Source organism: Myxine glutinosa, chromosome 10, assembly GCF_964187855.1.
Source record: "Myxine glutinosa chromosome 10, kmMyxGlut1.1, whole genome shotgun sequence".
Taxonomy (NCBI): Eukaryota; Metazoa; Chordata; class Myxini; order Myxiniformes; family Myxinidae; genus Myxine; species Myxine glutinosa.
Window position 1 is genome coordinate 126,693,362 of NC_136270.1, and position 22,359 is coordinate 126,715,720.

The window sequence follows — 22,359 nt, forward strand, 5'->3', positions numbered from 1 at the left end:
AGACGAGGATTTCCTTCACAGAAAAAACTGATGTAGATGGACGGAGAGAAAGCGCTTCCCAAATACCAAATACGGGACTTCCGAAATGACGTACAAATGCTAGGAGGCCTTTGGTCGCATGACGTGTGTGTGTGTGTGTGTGTGTGTGTGTGTGTGTGTGTGTGTGTGTGTGTGTGTGTGTGTGTGTGTGTGTGTGTGTGTGTGTGTGTGTTTATCTGTCCGCTCTTGGTTCAGCTCGCCGGGCCCTTTTAACCTGCCATGGTGAGCGCGAAACCTATATTTTAAATCGTCCTTTGAACATAATTTTCAGCATTTGGAAGAAAGATGGACTTTGAGATGTGCACTGATGCATGTATTAAGAGTGCTGTGTAAGTAGTATATTGTACCTTCCCTCTGGTTCTCTTGATCCAATGAAGTTTCATCATGCTCCTCTTCATCCTCATCTGGATATTGCTCTAGGGCTTTCACGAGCTCTACAAATATCTCATCGTTGATAAAGCCACATTCTGAAACATGGGAAAAGAAAAGGGGCATGGAGAATAAATTTGAAGTAGTAGTGTGGTCGCATGTCTCCACCTTTTTGAAAGCAGTAACTTGTTGGTGATAAAACTTTTTGCACCTTGAACTTTAACCTCAGCTCACTCGATTAGCAATGTGCGCAGTCCATAAAGCACACCAAACTATCCGAGGGAGATCTTTTAAGACCATGTACGTTTTTGGATCCTGAGATTCTCACCTCGATCTCCATGGACCTTGCCATCATAATTCTTGATGAGTTCTTCAATGAATGCTCCATCTTGCTCAAGAACTTCATCCCCCATGTAAGGAATGTTATGCAACACAGTCTCATCCTCCACCTAGCAAAAAGGAAAGAACATAGAGGCGTATAAAGGAATCTTGTTCTTCAACGTGAAACCCGATGAAAAACGTGAGATTGCATTGAAGGAGAACCACTGAGACAATTACTACAGAATGGTAAACACTTCTTTACAAAATAGGAAAAACATGAACATTTTCACCTGTAAAAATAAACAAAAGAAAAAAGGGACAGGTGAACAAAAACAACAACAACTTTGACCTCAGCGACCAAACCACCAGAAAGCCCAGTGTTAGCTTGACGGTCAAGGTGGCTGGCTTGAGATCTTAGGTTCTCGAGTTTGAGCACCTGTTGTGCCGTTGAAATAACACCAGGTGGGTTGACTCAGCCTGTCATCCTTCCGAGGTCGGCAAATAAGTTCAAGCTTACTGATAACAGGGAGAATCAGCGGCATAGCCCCACCCCCAGAAAATGATGCAGCCAAGGAGCCACAAAATGCATTTGAAACAACAACAAACCATCAGAAATTGTTGCAACATACATGTTTAGTACTTCAGAAGGATTTCTAACCTCCAAGAGAGTGGGATGTATTGTCGTGACAATCCATCAAGAGAAAAACTGCATTTGTAATTCATGCTAGCTCTAATTTAGTGGATGTGGTTTGTAACATAGTCAGGTCAAGTCAGGCATGGGAGCATGCGCCGAAGCAGTGCGTCGCTGTGGACACTTTCTGCCGGTCCTCCAGGGGCCTCCGACTGGCCATCCCCATCTCTTTAGGATGCCGAACAACCTGAGGCAACCACAACGCACGTGGTCGGTCTACTGGCCTCCTCAACCCACGAGGCTCCTCGCTGAGAAAATCTGGTGAGCAAGATCAGCATCAGGAAAATGAGCCACATGTATATAAATTTGCAGCTGATGCTCACGGACTATACAGGTAACAAATGTCAACTGAGTCTCTCTCAGCAAATGCTAGTTGAACACAGTCTGACCAGTGATAGGCAAGGATTCTCCAAAGCGAAGAGACCTGGTACAGGAGGAGTCAAGTCTCAGTCTCAGATCCTTGGTCAGAGTCCAAGTCTCACATCCATGGAGCAAGACTGGAAGCACCAAGGACTTAATACAACAAACAACAACAACAGGCATTTTAAGGCCATTTTCCCTGCTAGAGCGAGGGTTAGCCAAGGACATAATGACTCGGACTTTCGTCCTCCTGCATAGGTACCGACAGTGCCACACCCCATGATCCAGTGAGTCCATGACTCCTCAGTCGCGACCCAGACGTCTATCGACCTCTGGCTCACAACAAGGGGAGACATGAATATCACTGCCAAAGTAAGTGAATCTCTTTGTGACCTAAACATCCTCACCACAAACAGGTACAAACAAGACAGCAGCATCCAAGATGTCACTGAATGCCTGGATCTTAGTTTTGACCCAGGAAACCCATAATCCCAATGGCTCCAACTCCTCGTTCAGCACCTGGAGGGCCCCCATAAGGATATCCAGTGTCTCCACAGAAATGACTGAACCACCGATGAAATCAAGGTCAGAGATCTTGACATGTCCAAACGATGAAGCGCAGTTTGATCTTTCCAACATCCTCCCCAGAATCCAGTCCATAGAAGCACTGAAAAGTGTGGGAGCCGATACACACACCTGACAAACTCTAGTGACAACTGGAAATAAGACAGAAATGGCCCACCACACCTTACAGCAAGCACCCAGTACCAGATTATAGATCAGAAATCAGATTGATCAGTTTTGGTGGCACCCCCACGAAGACCAAGAATCCTCCAGAAGGCATCCCGAATCACTGCATCCAACACTTTGTCCAGATCAACCTAGGCTGCAAGCAGCCCCCATTGAAACTCTCGCCTACATTCGGTGAGGACCCAAAGAGCAAGGATCCCATCAATCGTTGACCTCTTTGGTGCAAAGCCTGACTGCTCTGGCAGCTGGTGCTCAAGAAGATGTTGGTGAACCCTACCCTATTAAGAATTATCCGAGCAAATACCTTGCCGACACCAAGAGCAGTGTCACCCCTTGGAAGTTGTCCTGGCAATCACCATTCTCTTTCCAGAGAGGGACAACAATGCTCCTCCTACAGTCAGCTGTGGTGATGCCTATCCTCCAAACAGAGCAAAGAACTGCAATACAGCAACATAAGTACAGCATTTCCACCGGTCTTGAGAAATTCAGCATGGATGCCACAGATCCCAGGAGCTTTACCCCCTTTTAACTGGTTCACCACACAGCAAGTGTTTCCACAAACGAAGGTGGTTCACAGTTAATCGGAGGGTCACCAATAGGGATAGTAACACCCCTGGCATCCAACTCAACAGCAGGTGGGTCAGCCTGGTACAGACGCTCAAAGTAACCGGCCCAGTAGGCCTTCACTTCAGACTCCTTTGTCAATAGCTCATCACCCACTGCTTACTACAGGACATGGAGGAAGAGGCTTGGAAGAACACAGCACGGGTTCCTTTGTAAGCAGGAAGAGAATCACTTGACCACAGGTGATGCTGTACCCTTTCACAGATTCCTCACACGTAAGAAGCAAAACGGGGTCACGCTGATTAATACGTAAAGATAGATTTGATATTTCCTATTGTAACTAGAACGGCACTTGTGGAGCGCATAGTCTCGCCATGTGCTTTCATTCTGAACAAAAATACCATCGTTAACTGAACACGCTACTATTATGGCCCACTGCAGTTATGGCCTGCATCATCCACTTGCAAAGTCAAGGAACTTGGTGCTATTCTAGTTCATAGTTCCAAACCCATGGGGACCAACACGTCTCATAAGCATCCCTATCAGTGCCAGTCGATGCTTTGAAATGCCCCAAGACTAAAGGGTGAGTCATAAGTCCCAGGAGTAATAACATATTACAGTAATTGCAGTAATACATAACAGGAGTAATAATAACATATTACAGTAATACAACAATTACAATACCTCCTAAGACATCAAGTGCATCCATATGATGTCCGCCGTTGTCACAGCACAAGATAATTTTTCTCCACATGCGGTGTGAAAACCGACACAAAATACCATTGGTTATGGTGCCAAATGCTTCCTGAAAGTGTTGTTTCAGTTCATCAACAGATGCCATGCAATGTTCTGCAACCTTAGCTTTGACATCACCCCCTACCTCTGCACCCCCCCACCCCCCAATTCCCCCCACCACCAAACATAGCATTGTCACAAGCGGTCAGGTCAGCAGGTGAATAAGCATCGAAAACTGTGCCCTGGGACTTAGGACTCACCCTGTAGAAGAGTATCTCGCCTGGGGCACTGACCAATCACAGCCTCGAGCGTGGCAAAGAACGTCTCCTTCACAGTGAGATCACTCACCTCAGCATGTAAGCTTACAGAGACCATGGAAATGACACCCAAAAGAGTGACGAATCCTCAATCTCATAATATGCTCGTTTACCAGTGTTACCTCATGTTACCTCAATTATCGTAAGCCTGGTGTTGGTGTAACGGTTAGGGTGCTGGCTTGGGATTCTAGGGTCCCAAGTTCAAATCCACACCTTATTCATTAACACCAGGTGTTGCATAGTCTTACACCAGGTGGGGTCGACTCAGCCTGTCATCCTTCCGAGGTCAGTGAAATGAGTACCAGCTTACTGGGATGAATGAGCCATTCAAGTATCCTGTGTAGGAGTGACGCCCTGACCAGAATTGTGCCGAATAGTCAAGAAACTGCTTCAGCAGCCATATGCATCTGATGATGCGGGAGTGGACATCATAATCATCATCATCATCACCTCAATTATCATGGAAGTCAGCTTATTGGACAACTACAGCAACTCCTAGGGCATTCTAACCATCAGAGTGACCAGACTAGTAGTCGGTGTAACCACCCGCCATTATCTCACCACTATCCGATCTATGAACCTCAGAGTGCTACAATACTGATGTTCAAATGCTGGAGCTCAGATGATAGCAGAGGCAGGTAATCATCCTCTCAGAGTGAGAACATTCAAGGCACCCACCCGAAGGGACCACTTCAGGTTAACCTGAGGAGACCACTGTCTGGTGGATGACACCACAGCACCACACAGACACCACCACAACCTGACCCAAGAAGGCTACCGCATGCTTTTCCTCCTATCATCAAAGAATGGGGGCCCTGAAGGTTTTGCCCCAATCCCTTCATCCGGTGAGCTTCCCTGTGAAGGGCAGCTGCAAAGGAGGTACACCCAAGGAGTGGGTGTACAACCCAAGGAGTGGGTGTACAACCCAAGGAGTGGGTGTACAACCCAAGGTGTACAACCCAAAGACAGCCTTCTTTCACCTGAAAAACATCGCCCGTCTCCGTCCATCCCTCTCCTCCACGGCTGCAGAAACCCTCATCCACGCCTTCATCACCTCCCGTCTGGACTACTGCAACAGCCTCCTCTATGGTTCACCCTCAATAATCTCCAATAAACTCCAATACATTCAGAACTCCGCTGCCCGTCTACTCACCCATTCCCGGACCCGTGACCACATCACCCCCGTCCTTTACAAGCTTCACTGGCTCCCCATCCCCCAGAGAATCCAGTACAAAATCCTCCTCATGACCTACAAAGCCCTCCATAACCTGGCTGACCTCCTCTCCAGATACACTCCCACCCACAACCTCTGCTCTGCTGATACCAACCTCCTGACCCTCCCACCCCCCACCCCCATCCGGACCAAATTCAGATCCTGGGGGGACATGGCCTTCTCCAGCGCTGCTCCCACCCTCTGGAACTCACTACCTCACACCATCAGAGACTCCTCCTCACTCACCACATTCAAAACATCACTCAAGACCCACCTGTTCAACACTGCATTCAACATTTAACCCACAGCATTTAACCCCTGACTATCTCTTCTCCTTCTCCTTCCTGTTGCTTTGATTATTTACCTATTGATTTTTGTCTTTTTGCACTTGTTTTTTGTACTCTGTCAAAGCGTATTTGGGCTTCTTGAAAAGCGCTATATAAAATAAATGTATTATTATTATTATTACAACCCAAGGCGTGGGTGTACAACCCAACGAGTGGGTGTACAACCCAACGAGTGGGTGTACAACCCAAGGAGTGGGTGTACAACCCAAGGAGTGGGTGTTTGGATTTTTTGTGTGCATTGTAGAATTAAGTGTTTTATGGTAGCTGGAGTGCAAATCCTGCCACCAACCTCCTAGAAAGAGGTACCCCAACTGCAGGAGGATATCCGCAGATACAGCTGGGCACCACATAAGGACGGCCGTTGGCTCAAAAGGAGCTCCTCCACCCTTTGACAGGTTTTGTTTTGAATCCGGTCTGTATTTATACACCCTCCTCACAATAAAACCTGATGGAGGAGACGGTTTAGTCATCGACAACCTGACCATGGTACTTGCAAGCAAGTTACAGATCTGATCTAGCTTGACCTGACTGAGACATAGTGCTGATGAATGAAGGGTTTTCAAAGATTCAGAAGAAAGAAATGTCCAAAAGAGATGCACATCAACCTCATCACCATTACCCACCAACCCAAGTAGTTCAATATCAATAATTCAACAAGTCAAATAAATCGTTCAGCAAGTAGAATGAATGCAGGCAACTCAAAAACGATGTGACCGTCAAACTGCTGGACCGGTGTCGCTGCTCATTGGCAGATTGTTGGCCATGGTGTAGAATAAACCACGCAAGACCCAAAGTTACAAAGGCCAGGGGCCGGTTGCTGGAGGGCCGGATAACTTAATCCCTGGATAAGAGCTATCATGTGAAAACATTTTATCCACCAGAAAGGCGATTTATCCAAAGGATAGTGCTTATCCGGGCTTCCAGCAACTGGGCCTAGAAACAAGATAGCCCCTAACATTGTACTTGAGGCCGAATTAAATATTTCACCTTCAAATTATCAAAACAATCTCATGGAAATCATCATCTCTCATTTAGGTAACAACTCTTTTGGACTAGTTTGACTCGTTACAATTATAATATCCGCAGCCACCATCCTGACAGGTGAATGCAAAATAATACCTAAAGCTACACGACTGAGCACCTCAGCCTAGTCTTTCTCCATCCGATCTCTATACTGCAAGCGTTTAGTTTATTTCGAAGATCTTCATTCCGCCATTTATCTTTCACTGAAATTAAACACATTCATCATAACATCCTCATCTCTGTTCTCTCAGCTTCCATCCTCATGGCCCAAGTTTCATTACCACACAATTGGGCTGACCTTACAGAGCCTAAACTCTTACTTGTACTGCCTTTGGTATATATTTGCTGATAAGGATACCGAGCTATTTATCAAGTGTTTTGTCATGAAGACTTACCAAGAAGTAAAGCATTATCACATTCAACGCAACACGAGGAGTCAAAGTCGATAACGGGTCACCAATATGTATATACCACCAAAGGGGGAGGGGAAGAAGAGGTCGGAATGGGCCGATGGGGATGGGAATGGAAGTTGAGAGGATTATATACCTACTAACAAATCAAAAGTTAATTTAGTGCATACAAATATTGTATTTGCAGTACCTTATCCAAATATTGCACAGGGGTTTCCACTGTTTATTTGGCACTAGGAAAAGTACCTGTCCCCACTGATGGGAAGAGCTAGCCATGGCGCTGGTGAGAATAACTACAGAAGATGATAGCTGCCAGGCAGTTGTCTGGATAAATTCAATCCATCCTGTAGTGCTCAACTTCACCAGCAGTGGCGGTATTCAAACCTACAGTGCATTCAGAAAGTATTCAGACCCCTTCACTTTTTTCACATTTTGTTATTTTGCAGCCTTATGCTGAAATCGTTTGAATTCATTTTTTCCCTCATCAATCTACACTCAATACCCCATAATGACAAAGAGAAAACAGGATTTGAGAACGTTTTGCAAATTTATTAAAAAGAAAAAACTGAAATATCACATTGACATAAGTATTCAGACCCTTTGCTATGACACTTGAAATTTAGCTCGGGTGCCTCCGATTTCTCTTGATCATCTTTGAGATGTTTCTACACATTGATTGAAGTCCACCTGTGGTAAATTCAATTGATTGGACATGATTTGGAAAGGCACACACCTGTCTATATAAGGTCTCACAGCTGACAATGCATATCAGAGCAAAAACCAAGCCATGAGGTCTAAGAAACTGCCTGCAGAGCTCAGAGACAGGATTGTGTCGAGGCACAGATCTGGGGAAGCCTACAAAAAAAAATTCTGCTGCATTGAAGGTTCCCAAGAGCACAGTGGCCTCCATAATTATTAAATGGAAGAAGTTTGGAACAACCAGGACTCTTCCTAGAGCTGCTCGCCCGGCCAAAATGAGCAATCGGGGTAGGAGGGCCTTGGTAAGAGGTGACCAAGAACCCGATGGTCAATTTGGCTGAGCTCCAGAGATCCTGTGTGGAGATGGGAGAAACTTCCAGAAGGGCAACAATCACTGCAACACTCGACCGATCTGGGCTTTATGGCAGAGTGGCCAGACGGAAGCCTCTCCTCAGTGAAAGACACATGAAAGCCCACTTGGAGTTTGCAAAAAAGCACCTAAATGACTCTCAGACTCTAAGAAACAAGATTCTGTGGTCTGATGAAACCAAGATTGAACTGTTTGGCCTCAATTCTAAGCGTCATGTCTGGAGGAAACTAGGCACCGCTCATCACCTGCCCAATACCATCCCAACGGTGAAGCATGGTGGTGGCAGCATCATGCTGTGGGGGTGTTTTTCAGCAGCAGGGACTGGTCAGGGTTGAGGGAACAATGAACTGAGCAAAGTACAGAGATATCCTTTATGAAAACCTGAAACAGAGCGCTCAGGACCTCAGACTGGGCCGAAGGTTCACCTTCCAACAGGACAATGACCCTAAGCACACAGCCAAGACAACGCAGGAGTGGCTTAGGGATAACTCCGGGCCCAGCCAGAGCCCTGACTTGAACGCAATCGAACATCTCTGGAGAGACCTGAAAATGGCTGTCCACCGACGGTCCCCATCCAACCTGACAGAGCTTGAGAGGATCTGCAGAGAAGATTGGCAGAAAATCCCCAAATCCAGGTGTGCAAAGCTTGTCGGGTCATACCCAAGAAGACTTGAGGCTGTAATCGCTGCTAAAGGTGCTTCAAGTAAGTACTGAGTTAAAGGTATGAATACTTATGTCAATGTGATATTTCAGTTTTTTCTTTTTAATACATTTGCAAAACTTTCTAAACTCCTGTTTTCTCTTTGTCATTATGGGGTATTGAGTGCAGATTGATGAGGGAAAAAAATGAATTTAAACGATTTCAGCACAAGGCTGCAACATAACAAAATGTGAAAAAGTAAAGGGGTCTGAATACTTTCTGAATGCACTGTATAACAGCGAGAAAGAATCCACTAACAATTTTCACGTAGGCCAAAGGAGCCGTTAACCCCACTGAAACCTGACCAATACAACCTTTTCCCTCTGACAAATTTGGGCCAAATCCATCCAGAGATGTAGGAGTGTAAAGGTAGCACACACGCAGACAGATTGACATTCATAGTTATAGATTAATAATGATTCTCATAAGATACCGCAGACATCCTCCCTACTCCTCATTCCTCATTCCTCCCCACACTCATTGTTTTGTCCCAGTCAGCCTTGCAAAAGCAGGGCGAGTATCCAGAAGAAAAGTAAATTTAAAATATTTATTTCTTTTTACAGAGCTCGCCCTTCACAAGGCCAAAGGCCAATCTCGGGGGTCTGATCTACAGACAAAACAACAAAACACAACATGCATTTTAAGGCCATGTTCCCTGCTAGAGCGGGGGTTAGCCTTGCGGTCCCCATGACAATCTTCTCCATTTTGCCCTATTTTCTGCATCTCTCCTTGTTAACCCCCTTGCCCGCATTTCTTCTTCCACCATCTTTAGCCAAGTCTTTCTCGGTCTTCCCCGTCCTCTACTTCCTTCTACATTAACTTCCATCACTCTTCTCAACCAGTCACTTTCATCCTTCCTCAATACATGACCAAACCATCTCAACCTGGTCCTCTTCACAGCATCAATCACAGGCAATATTCCCATCATCTTTCGCAATTCATCATTTGTCTTCCTCTCTCTCAACGATACTCCGCACATCCATCGAACCATTCGCATTTCTACCCTTTATCTATCTATAATTCCATTAATCTCTGTGTGTATGTGTGTATGTGTGTATGTGTGTATGTGTGTATGTGTGTATGTTTGTCTGTGACCGCTGTTTCTCGACAACTACCGGTCCAATATACTTTAAACTTGCCAGGTATATTGCTGGGGACCCGAGGATGTGCCTTTTCAAGGTTTCATATTAATCGGACAAGTAGTTACCGAGCTATGGCGATTTCTTTACCAAACACTGCAAGCCGTTCGCTTTGGACCAAACCATTGCATGTAAATAGAGGGGGGGGTTCTGTGGTCGTTGCGAATGGACCAAACCATTCATGTAAATAGAGGGGGGGGGGGGGGGGGGGGTTCTGTGGTCATTACTGCCACGTGGTTTCAAAGTTTTTTTTTTGTTGTTGTTGTTTGCACGCATGTTTTTTTGCACCCACGTACGGGCACGCCCTAGGATGTTTACACACACACACCCCTACACAAATTTTTTTTTTTTTTTTTTTTGGCAAGGAACGGGCACCCACGTACGGGCACGTCCTAGCTTATATATAGTACGGGCATGCCCTAGTAATAATGATAATAATAATAATGCATTTATTTTATATAGCGCTTTTCAGGAAGCCCAAAGACGCTTTGACAGAGTGCAAAACATAATGCATAGCAAAACATAAAGACAATTGCAAAAAAGAAGAATCAATAGGGAAATATTCAAAGCACAAAGGAGGGAGAAAGAGAGGAGATAGTCAGGGGTTAGATGCTGTGGGTTAAATGTTGAATGCAGTGTTGAACAGGTGGGTCTTGAGTGATGTTTTGAATGTGGTGAGTGAGGAGGAGTCTCTGATGGTGTGAGGTAGCGAGTTCCAGAGGGTGGGAGCAGCGATGGAGAAGGCCCTGTCCCCCCAGGATCTAAATTTGGTCCGGATGGGGGGGGGGGGGGGTCAGGAGGTTGGTACCAGCAGAGCGGAGGTTGCGGGTGGGAGTGTGTCTGGAGAGGAGGTCAGCCAGGTAGGATGGGGCCAGGTTATGGAGGGCTTTGTAGGTCAAGAGGAGGATTTTGTACTGGATTCTCTGGGAGATGGGGAGCCAGTGAAGTTTGTAAAGGACGGGGGTGATGTGGTCACGGGTCCGGGAATGGGTGAGTAGACGGGCAGCGGAGTTCTGAATGTATTGGAGTTTATTGGTGATTGTTGAGGGTGAACCATAAAGGAGGCTATTGCAGTAGTCCAGACGGGAAGTGATGAAGGCGTGGATGAGGGTTTCTGCAGCCACGGAGGAGAGGGATGGACGGAGACAGGCGATGTTTTTCAGGTGAAAGAAGGCTGTCTTTGTGATCTGTTTAGTGTATTTGTCGAAGGAGAGGGTTTGGTCAAAGATGATGCCAAGATTCCGGATGTGAGGGGAGGTGGATACTGGGAAACCGTCGATGTTGAGGGCAAAGTTATGGGTGGACTTGGTGAGCGTTTTTGGGCCAATGATGATTATTTCAGATTTATCACAGTTAAGTTTGAGGAAGTTGATTTGAAGCCAGGATTTTATTTCAGTGATGCAGTTTGTCAGGATAGAGTGGGTGGCGGTGGAGATGGACTTGGTGGAGATGAAAAGCTGGATGTCATCGGCGAAGCAGTGGAATTGGAGACCATGACGGCGGATTAAGTGACCGAGGGGGGACAGGTAAAGGATGAAGAGGAGGGGGCCAAGAACTGAACCTTGGGGGACACCTTGGGGGAGGGGAGCAGTGGGGGATTTGCAGTTATTGATGGAGATGAACTGACGTCTGTCAGAGAGGTATGATTTAATCCAAGAGAGGGCAGTGCCGGTAATGTTAAAGGTGGTTTCAAGTCGGGTGAGGAGGATGGTGTGATCGATGGTGTCAAAGGCGGCGCTTTCGCCTTCGTTGCTGCTCTATGTTCATTACCCATGTCTCGCTCCCATAAATCATAACACTTCTCACACATGCAGCATACACCTTTCCCTTCAGCTTCAACAACACTCTCCTCCTCATCAGCACGCCACTGATGAGGATCTACAGACAAGTTGGATCTACAGACAAAGAGCAGTCAAAAAAGTGAGGAGCACCGGGATATGGAGTCTGAATTATTAATAAAATAATTTAAAACTTTAGTGTGCAATGTAATCAGTAGAAATATTGAATTTGAACGCTGAACTTCGGTGCGTCCGAGTGGAAAGATGCGAGAAAACAGCCCTCTACAATCTAAATAAGATGACATCCATATTAATATTTATAAATGACAGTTCGGAGTCAGATAACTGTTGCGAGATCAGGTTTAAAATGATATGCAATATCGCTACATGTTTAGCTTCCGCTTTGGTTCGTCATGGCGATGAATCCGACAACACAAAAAGTACTCACTATTCATTGCAAAAGCCATTTAGCAAAACCAGCACGGTCTCGTGACGGCTCCGCAACATTTCGAGGCAAAGTACGGTAAATAATGCACAAACTACATGTGGCCGTTTTGCCTCAACAAAACCACACGCGGGAGAGGGGACAAAACAGGATTTCCAATGCACAGGACCAGAAGCACATTACCTGCATTTTCTCCAAAAGACAAATTCAACACCTTTCAAAATTAACATTTCTTTAAACAAGTAAAACCATCTTTCTCTCTCCACTTTGAGCAAAGTAAACAGTGAACCTCTAAAAAATGAATGAATGAATGAATGAATGATCGTTTTAAGGCCATTTTCCCCGCTATAGCGGGGGTTGGCCTTGCGGGCCCCATGACAATCATGGTTCCCTGTTTGAGGCAATGTTTTTTTTTTATGGCCGGATGCCATTCCTGACGCCAACTCTTGGTCGCCTCTTACGATGCGCAGGGATATGGTGTACCTATTCTAAATCGGGGTACACACCGTAAATTCACCGTACACACACCGTACACACACATAAATTCCTAAAAGTACAATTAAAATCTTTAAAGGCACTTTGAGGTAAATAATGCTCGTCTCCATGAAACGTCCTTGTTTGCTGCATATTTCTTCCCTAATAAAAGCATTTTCTTTAGCAACAAAAGCATTACCATTACCAGAGCAATAAAAACATCACCATTACCATCATGAGAGCAATAAAAACATTACCATTATCAGATACCCTGACATCCACCATCATTCTCACCATAAAGTTTTGCTGCAGTGGAGACCAGGAGTACATGACTGGTATGGAAGCCATGGCATTGAGGGTTCTCAGATGTACTGTTTGGATAGCGTAGCCCCCAACAACACACTCCACAGCACACTGTCACAACAAAACAAGATATTCTCACTTTCAAAACTTCTTAGAGATGCTGATGTTCATGTTCAAAAGCAACACAACATGTGCAACATGTTTCCTTAAACAAACCAGGTTATTGCATTGTGACCTTACAGTGCCTTCAGAAAGTATTCACACCCCTTGACTTTTTTTCACATTTCGTTGTGTTACAGCCCAAATTTAAAATTGATTAAAACGAGAATTTTTTTGTCACTGATCTACAAATAATGCCCCATAATGTCAAACTGGATATATATTTTTTGGCAATTTTTACAAACAACTAAAAATGAAAAGCTGAAATGTCTCGAGTCAGAGATATGACAACTCCAAATTGAGCGCAGGTGCATCCAATTTCCTTTGATCATCCTCGAGATGTCTACACCTTGATTTGAGTCCACCTGTGGCCAATTCAATTGACTGGACATGATTTAGAAAGAAACACCTTTCTATATGAGGTCCCACAGTTGACCGTGCATGTCAGAGCAGAAACTCTACCATGAAGTTCAAGGAACTGTCAGTATAACTCCGGGATATAACTCCAAGGAAGCATGTAATAAGGCATATAACTTGAACGTCCGAAGTGATCTAATTCAAACTAAGGAACAGGTATGTATAATGACGCAAAGATTAACCGATTACATTTTGGGGTCAAGAGGTCAAAGGTCAAAGTCTGTAATAAGTCTATAACTTGAGAACGGCTAAAGGGATCTAATTAAAACTTGGTACATATATGTATAATGATGCAAAGATTAACCGATTCGATTTTGGGGTCAAAGGCCAAAGGTCAGAGGTCATGTCAGGTAAACATGTGATAAATTGTGAACAGCTGAAGGGATTTAAATTAAAACTTGGTACAGGTATGTACCGTTAATTATTACCGTACCGTACCGTACATTACCGTACCGTACATTAACGGTATGTACCGTTAATACAGGTATGTACCGTTATGTACCGTACACAAACTTGGTACTTGGTACAGGTATGTACGGTAAACCGTACAGGTACGTACCATTAATGATGTAATCAACCGCTTACATTTTGGGGTCAAGAGGTCAAAGGTCAAAGGTCATGTCAGGTAAAAATGTGATAACTTGAGAACAGCTGAATGGATTTAAATCAAATTTGGTACCAGTTTTATAATGATGTAATTATGTGGGCGGAGGCATATCAGTCGACGTCGTGATGTTGAAGAGAGTTGTTCTAGTTTTACAACTAAAATAGCCACCAGTCGGCCATCTTTGATCGCATCGCGAAACAAAATGAGGTGCATATGTATTGTCGTGCGATCCCTTCGGTTAATACCAGGGCTCGCGGATGACCCAAACGGCTTTAATAGAGGCGACGACCAAATACGGATTAGGCTATAAAAGCACGGGAGAAAGAATGAAGAGGAAGAAGCAGAAGCGCTTACCTCCCGGCTCACGCGTGCCAGCGTCTTCAACCTGGAAAGTGATTAACTCAAACGAGAACGGGTTTAAAAGGAAATGGAAAATAATACAAGGGTTTATTTGAAAATGAATAGCGGGACAGGAAAATACGCGCCGGTAATAAAATGTCCTAAATTGGGACGTCCCCACACACAGATTTCGGATACGAGACGAGGGAATGAATGAAGGAAAAATAAAACCGTTATGTGTTTGTGTAATGTGGTGCGTCCTTATCTGTCCGTAGTCTGCAGTGTGTCGTCCGGGTTCGAGCGCAGTCGTCTGACCGCGGCTCCGGTCAGCGGGAAGCAGGCCTCGATGCGCCCCTCGTTCATGCGCCGTCAGGCTTCACCGAGCGCCTGGCTGCACCAGCAAGCCTCGCCCGTAGCAACAAGCCCAAGAACCGCTCCAAGCTCCGAGATCACGAACCAACGACCACCAGTCACGAACGCAGGGAGGAGCGCAACTAAACCCAGGCAAAAAGAAGAGAGCCAAGCATGACGGGCGATCTTCAACACGAATGGGTCCAGCGCGAAGAGAGGAGAGACACAAAATGTCGGCCAGCAAGTCCTTTTGTCACCTGGCGTGTGACGTCAATCTCGCGCATCCCCAATCAGAGCCTCGTACTTTAGTCTTCCAGAACGTTCTCGTGCCTTCCCTCCAATGAATAACCTCCTTCTAACTCGTGGTTTGGCGCCTTCCGCGCTGATTGGCTGGAGGTTCGCGCCTTCCGCTGCAACCAATCACACGTTCCCTGGGCGTGGTTATAGCCTGCTACGAAGCTCGTGCTAGGCTAGCTGGTGGTGTAGCTGGCTGCGGCCCATGCGGCGGTGCCCCGATCTGGCTTCCTGCCTGTTTTCTTCCAAGGTCATTGTTGTAAGGGAGGGGAACTAATTAAGGCCTATCTAAGTGTTTATATGAGAATGCGTTGCAATAAGGGACAAAGGTTTGGCGACAGGGGGGAAACGACAAACGAGGGAACTTTATCCATAATCCCTGCACTATTTAGCAAGCCCCGCCCCACCTTCGCGGCGGGGACACCAATACAGCTTGTACCGACAAACCGGACTAAACATAGAACTTATTACAGGTAGATTCCCTATCACGACAGTCGGATACCTACCTATACAGATCTATCTGGCTCTAGATATTCCTCTACCCAAATTCATAACAGCATAAAGTCATGTATTGTCTTTGTGCCACTAAGCGTCTTTGGGCTTCTTGAAAAGCGCTATATAAAATAAATGTATTATTATTATGAACAAAATTGGTCCATGAATCTCTGAGATATGGTTGCGGACACACTGACGAGACCAAATCCATAAGCCCCCGTTTCGGACTAACTGACAAGGGAACCTACGTACTTAAATGTGCATTCACCCAGGGCCAGTTTCCAGAACCGTCACAATACATTTCTTTTCTTAATGTTGTGAAGAGGTTTTTGAAGGAAGAGGAAGAGAAACATTTTATTCAGTGAATATTCAGTTTGGTGACATTGAGAAGAAGAATGGATAGGGAAATGAGTGAGCATTGAGATTTGCGTTTAGATTTTTTTTTTCTCTCTCCATCGATGTTGTGAAATCGGGGTTTCTCTCCATCGGGGTTTTCTGAGTGAAAAGGAGGGGTGCTGTTTGTATTTCTGAGGAAGAAGGGGAAATGGATTGAGCTGAGGGATCAGAATGAACAATACCTGGGATAAAAGGAGCGCAAACAAGGCAAAAACGGAGGGGGAAATCACACTCGGCTAACAAGAACAGCATTTGGTAGAGCGCACAACTCCGCCAGGCTGAACAGGTTACATCTTGTATCCCATCAATAGGCCGGATCTGGATCCAGACCTGAACCAAAATCTAATCGACTTGGCCTTGTGACCTACCAACTCATCCACCTACTTTTGTCATAACTAGTTACAACTTTTTGAAATATCATGCTATATATCGTTTTTGGCCCCATCTCTCCATGTTGAAGAATCATTTAGGGAATTGTAAGATCCGGATCGTGACCAAAATCAAATGCATTTTTCCTTGTTGCACACCCAACCCTGTCCACCAAGTTTCGTCCGAATCTGTCTAAAACTTTTTAAGATACCCTGTTCACAGACAAAAAGACAGGGGTGAATACATAACCTCCGCCCACCTTAAGTTGAGAGCAATCGATATTAAAGTACATTTATGTGTGGACTCGCACTCACCTACACAGACTCACCACTTATCAGATTTTAAACAACCACAGAGACAGCATCAAGCAATGTACATTACGTAATGAGCACCATGGTATCAATGCTGATCAAATTGGGTGAAATTAAAACAAGTTACATGTGTTGTTTCATATGCAATTTGTGGCTGCAGGTTGCATCATTTCTGGGAGCAAGGCTATGCTGCTGATGCGGTGCCCCTGTTACCAGTAGGCTGGTACTCAGTTTGCCGACCTCGGAAAGATGACAAGCTGAGTCAACCAACCTGGTGTTATTTCAATGGTCCAACAGGGGCTCAAACTCAAGAACTTAAGATATCAAGCCAGCCAACTTAACCATCAAGCCAACGTAAGGCACAGGTTACATAATACAGGTACAGGTTAAATCTGTGTGTACAGGACAAAGCTAAAATGTCCCGAACACGTTACTGATGCACTTTTAAACAATCATTGAGATTCTAAAGTTTTGAGTTGGAAGTGTGATGGGTCCAAAGACTGCACAAGTGATCTTATCAATGAGAGATACCAAAGCTTTGCAGGATTGAACCACCTTGCGGGAGACGGATGTTGGAACGCCCACGGTCATTACCGGTACTGGCTGCACGTGACGTTGCCGCCAGGAATCGTCGAGCTCCTCGGTATGTATACGAATTTGCTCACGGTTAGCCTGGAATGCACTCTGTAAGGAGAAAAAGGTATTACATTAAGACACGTGCACAAGAAACAGAAAGCGCAGAGTCAGCGCAGAGTGCACAAGAGACAGAAAGCATAGATGTTTTGACATTACAAACAAACGAGGCAATAATGTTGGAAACCATCGATCTATAATAATAAAAGGCAGTGTGCGTCAGTGTGTGCGTCTACTCCATAACTCCAAAACCATGAATCCTAGCAGCCCCAAACTTTGCATGCATACTTCTTGAACTCAAAGGGTGTGGATTAATGAAATCTGGGTGTTTGGGTGTGTTTATGAGGACCATTTATGCTAACAGGCTTACCTTTGGTGATCAGCCTGCATTCAGATCGCTCTACAAAAAATACAACTAGCTGGATCCGGATCCGGCTCTTCACCAAAATTGAATCGATTCTTCCTCGTCACACACACACAACCTGTCCACCAAGTTTCATCCAAATCCATCCATAACTTTTTGAAATATCCTAACTATATGTTGGTTTTAGCCATGGAAATCTCCACGCATGGCTGGTGGACTTCCTCTCTGGTCGTAGTCAACGTGTGGCCCTGAATGGGTTTCTCTCATCTCCTCTACCTGTTCAGGCTGGAGTTCCCCAAGGTAGTGTTCTGGGCCCTGTGCTTTTTCTGGTCTTCATCAATGATCTCTCTGACTCTCTTGAAAATCCTCTCTATCTCTTTGCTGACGACTCTACTCTCTGTCGCTCCATTCCTCATCCCTCAGATCGGCAGTCTGCAGCCTCCTCACTCTCTGCAGACCTGGACAAAATCACAGACTGGGCAAACAAATGGAACATGTCTTTCAATCCTGATAAATCTCACACTCTTACGATGTCTCTCCGAAAAGACCGACTGGAAAACCCTCCCATCCACTTTTTGAATAATCCTCTCCAAGAAGTTCTGTCACTCAAGCTTTTGGGTCTCACTATTTGCCATGATCTTTCCTGGGAAAACCACATTTCAAATCTGGCCTCCAAAGCCAGTCGCCGACTGGGCATCCTCCGTCGTGCGAAGTCCTTCCTTGGCACACCTGAGCTCCTCACCACATACAAGGCTTTCATCCGCAGCTCTATGGAATACTGCTCTCCCCTCTGGTCTGGTGCTCCTGCCTCACACCTAGCCCGTCTTCACGCTGTTGAAACCAAAGCGTTCAGAATCATTGGAATCTCCCGCGATGAAGCCAACTCCAAGGGCCTTTCACTCACTCACCGCAGGCAGGTTGGTGGTCTTTCCGTCTTCTACCGACTCCTCTCTGGCCTTGCCCCCCCAGCCCTCTCTGGGCTGTCCCCCAAATATTCCTACAGGTCGCACAAGATCTGCCTGCAACCCTCTTATGGTTAAACTGCCAAAATCAAGACTTTCTGCTCACCTTCACTCCTTCATTCCTGTTTTCTCCCACCTCTGGAACAAACTCCCTCACTCTCTTCAATCCCACTCCACCCTCCAGGTCTTTAAAACAGCTGTTCACCACCATCTCTTATCCTCCCCCATCCAAAACCTTGATCTTTTCTACCCCCGCTAATTTCGGTCCCCTTGTGTTTTATACTTCTCCCACCCCCCCCCCCCCTTCCCACGCCTCCTGCCCCCAAGCCCTCTCCCTCCCACACTACTCCCTGCTCTCAAATGTTGTGGTTGTGTGCTTCCCCTTCTCTCCCCATCTTGTCTTCCACTCCCTCTTTTTGTATGTTTTGTTTGTCTGGTTGATTTGTTTGTGAAATAAATGTTAGCTCTTTCACAAGCCTCGATTCAGTATACAAAAAAAAAGCCCTATCACTCAATGGTGAAGAATAACTTAAAAATTCAAATAACTCTCATATCCGAATCCATATTCAGATATTCACCAAAATCGAATGGATTTTTCCTTGTCAGGCACCCAACCGGTCCACCAAGTTTCGTCCAAATTCGTCGACAACTTTTTGAGATATCCTGCTGTGTATCGTATTTGGCCCAATCTCCCAATGGTGAAGAATCACTTTAAAATTCTAGTAGCCGGATCCGAATCCGGATCTTCACCAAAATCTAATCATTTCATCCTTGTCACATACGCTACATCTCTGCCAAATTGCGTCCGAATCTGTCCACAACTTTTTGAGATATCTTGTTCACAAACGGACAAACGGACAGACAAAAAGAGGTGTGAAAACATAACCTCCATCCACTTTTAGTGGTGAAGGTAAAAATTGTTTAACAAACAATAAAAGTTTCAGATCAATATGAAATTGAAAGCTATGAAATGTTTTTTTGTTTATTTCAAGAGTGTTTGATAAGCAAATGTTGACAGACTCCGCCAGGGGAGTGGAAATTCGAACGATTTTTTGCCAAATGACAACGTTCTTTCAAGTGTCCTTAGTTTAAATGAAAGTCTCCTCAATCATGACGATCGTACAACAAACAAATTACAAAACTCTGCACACAGAGAAAAGCTTAAATGCACAATACTTCCAGGATAAAACTACCTGTACTCCATGCGCAGCTTTGGCATTTCTAATCATGTACCACGGCTACAATCCTGGACTGGTCGGCACTCCAACTAAGGAAGTCAGGGAAGGAATTTGTAATTTGTTCAGGGTGCCGGCGATAGCTCAATAACTCTTCGTGAAGGACACCGTGGGATATTTTACGTGCACCAACTAACGCCGGCAGACGGGAAGCCCAGTTTAAGATCCATCCGAGGGACGGCGCACACATCGATGGATAACCCTGCCTGTAAAACACCACGTGGGATGACACTTTATAGCTGGGTCGGATTCAAACCCAGGCTAAACAGCTTACAGGTGAGAATGCATACCTCCAAGCCATCCTTCCTGCCAGCCCGCTTTCACATTACTTGGGCTTTAAAGATCTCGGATGAACTAGATATGTAATGCGCTCAATGTTTATTTATCATTTAGAAAAAAATTATATCTTGTTCCGTCCCAGAAATATTCCCGTCCCTCAGATGGAAAACGCTTAATAGTCTCAAGTCTTAGTTTTAGGTTTTGAACATGATGTCCCTCAAACGGTCTCTCTTCTCATCTATCTATAATTCCAGTAATCTCTGTACGTTTGTACGTCTGTACGTTTGTCTGTGACCGCTGTTTCTCGACAACCACGGGTCCGATATACTTTTAACTTGCCAGGTATATTGCTGGGGACCCGAGGATGTGCCTTTTCAAGGTTTCATATTAATCGGACAATTACTTACCGAGCTATGTCCAAAAAACGATTCAACCAATCAGAGAGCAGCGAACTATCGCGTGTGCCGAACGTGGCGGACACACTCTGCCTCGGATGGCACATTTGAGAGTGTATTCATTTATTTCACGTTTGCAAACTATGTTGGCGTTAAACTATGTTTTAAAACTAATAAAAACGAATTTGCGATTCATTCGCTTTCCTGCGCGTTTGTGCACGCGATGGCGATTTCTTTACCAAACTCCGGAAGCCGTTCGCTTTGGACCAAACCATTTCATGTAAATAGAGGGGGGGGATTGTCACCGTACTCGCAAGCCGTTCGCTTTGGACCAAACCATTGCATGTAAATAGAGGGGGGGGATTGTCACCGTACTCGCAAGCCGTTCGCTTTGGACCAAACCATTTCATGTAAATAGAGGGGGGGGATATAATTTTAGATATAGATATAGTACGGGCAATGCCCTAGTTATCTTAACAAGAGGAAGCGAACAGGTTCTTACTCTCACTTCTTTGTCACCTGAATAAAGTACCGAGTAGCAAACTCGAGCTACGGATACAACTCAAGGTCCATCAGGGATCAACGCAAGTCAGGGCCAAATCTTCCCTGCTGCCCGGATTCGTTAGGGCAGCGCGGTCACCGTCAGAGTGCTGATCGGTCCCCATGGATCGGCTCTTTTCCTCCTCTTCTCTTTTCTAACTCTGTTCTCTCTCCAACTCTGTTGTGGCCTTGACTTTGTGAAGGCACGGATACATCATCCTGGATGTGGAAGATCTCTGGGTCGCTCCTGCGAGATCGATCGGCTGTCTCATTGCTGTGGACTTGTTCGAGAGAACTGTCCTGGGCTAAACAACAACTGCATGCCCTTTATGAGTATTCTTACCAAGTCACAACTCATGTTATTTGTGTCGATGACAATCTACGCACGGCCCTACCAGGATCCATTATCACTGCTACACATACATTCTCATCTGCCTCAGTGTTCAGACAATGTCTGCTGCTCAGGTTGCCGTGTACCTTCACTTCAAAGATGTATTCAGGAAATGACAAATAGCATTCATTCGTACAGAATCGACATTGGAATGCTTGAGCAACTCGAGTCCAATAGCAAAGAACAGCTCCATAACAGCACACCTTTGTCTGACAAATCTAACAATCTATAATTTCAAAAGCGCTCGGACAAACTAAAATTGACCAGAGAAGATCAAAACAATATCAGCTACCTGGGATTCCACATGAGGTTTCCAAGTAAATGTGATTTTGGTTGAAATAATTTTGGACATCATAACGCAGTTCCTGAAAAGCCAAACAAAATCTTCACCAACGTGTGCATCGAATATCATTTCACGAACCTTCACTTCATCCGCACGGCGAAAGCGCTTGAGCTGCCGCAGACGCATGTATTCGGACTTGACGCGCTTCCGCCAATCTACAGGGACGCGAGCGGTCTTCCGCGCCGCTCCGCTTGCAGCCATGGACGTTGGTTACCCTTTGATCCAAGGAACATCAAAATCATCGTCACCACAAATTCAACTACAACAAACAATCTCCTCTATCCACATTAAACAAATACCGTCAATTTTACTCACATATTATTATTTGTATATTTGAGCGCTTGTGATTGAGCTTGTGACCAAATAAACATTCATGATTAACTTGTCATGTGAAAATAACAACATATACATGGGTTTAAAGGAATAAAAACA

At 45.2% G+C, this 22,359-nt stretch overlaps 1 protein-coding gene across 6 annotated transcripts in view; it reads right to left on the bottom strand.

The window, feature by feature from the left end:
- Positions 1-22,153, bottom strand: part of EZH2 (enhancer of zeste 2 polycomb repressive complex 2 subunit) — a 142,124-nt gene extending 119,971 nt beyond the window's left edge. For 5 of the 6 annotated variants that reach the window (XR_013624812.1, XM_078786087.1, XM_078786086.1 and 2 more), the window contains exons 1-5: positions 22,006-22,153; positions 17,341-17,469; positions 13,039-13,158; positions 737-857; positions 387-506 (exon numbers count right to left, since the gene is read on the bottom strand). Coding sequence is in view for 5 of the 6 variants with exons in the window: in XM_078786087.1 (XP_078642213.1) it covers positions 387-506; positions 737-857; positions 13,039-13,158; positions 17,341-17,469; positions 22,006-22,128 (613 nt within the window). In the remaining variant the exon portion in view is untranslated. The remainder of the gene's footprint in view (positions 1-386; positions 507-736; positions 858-13,038; positions 13,159-17,340; positions 17,470-22,005) is intronic. The other variant, XM_078786090.1, reaches the window with a different exon arrangement.
- Between the last annotated feature and the right edge of the window lie 206 nt (positions 22,154-22,359).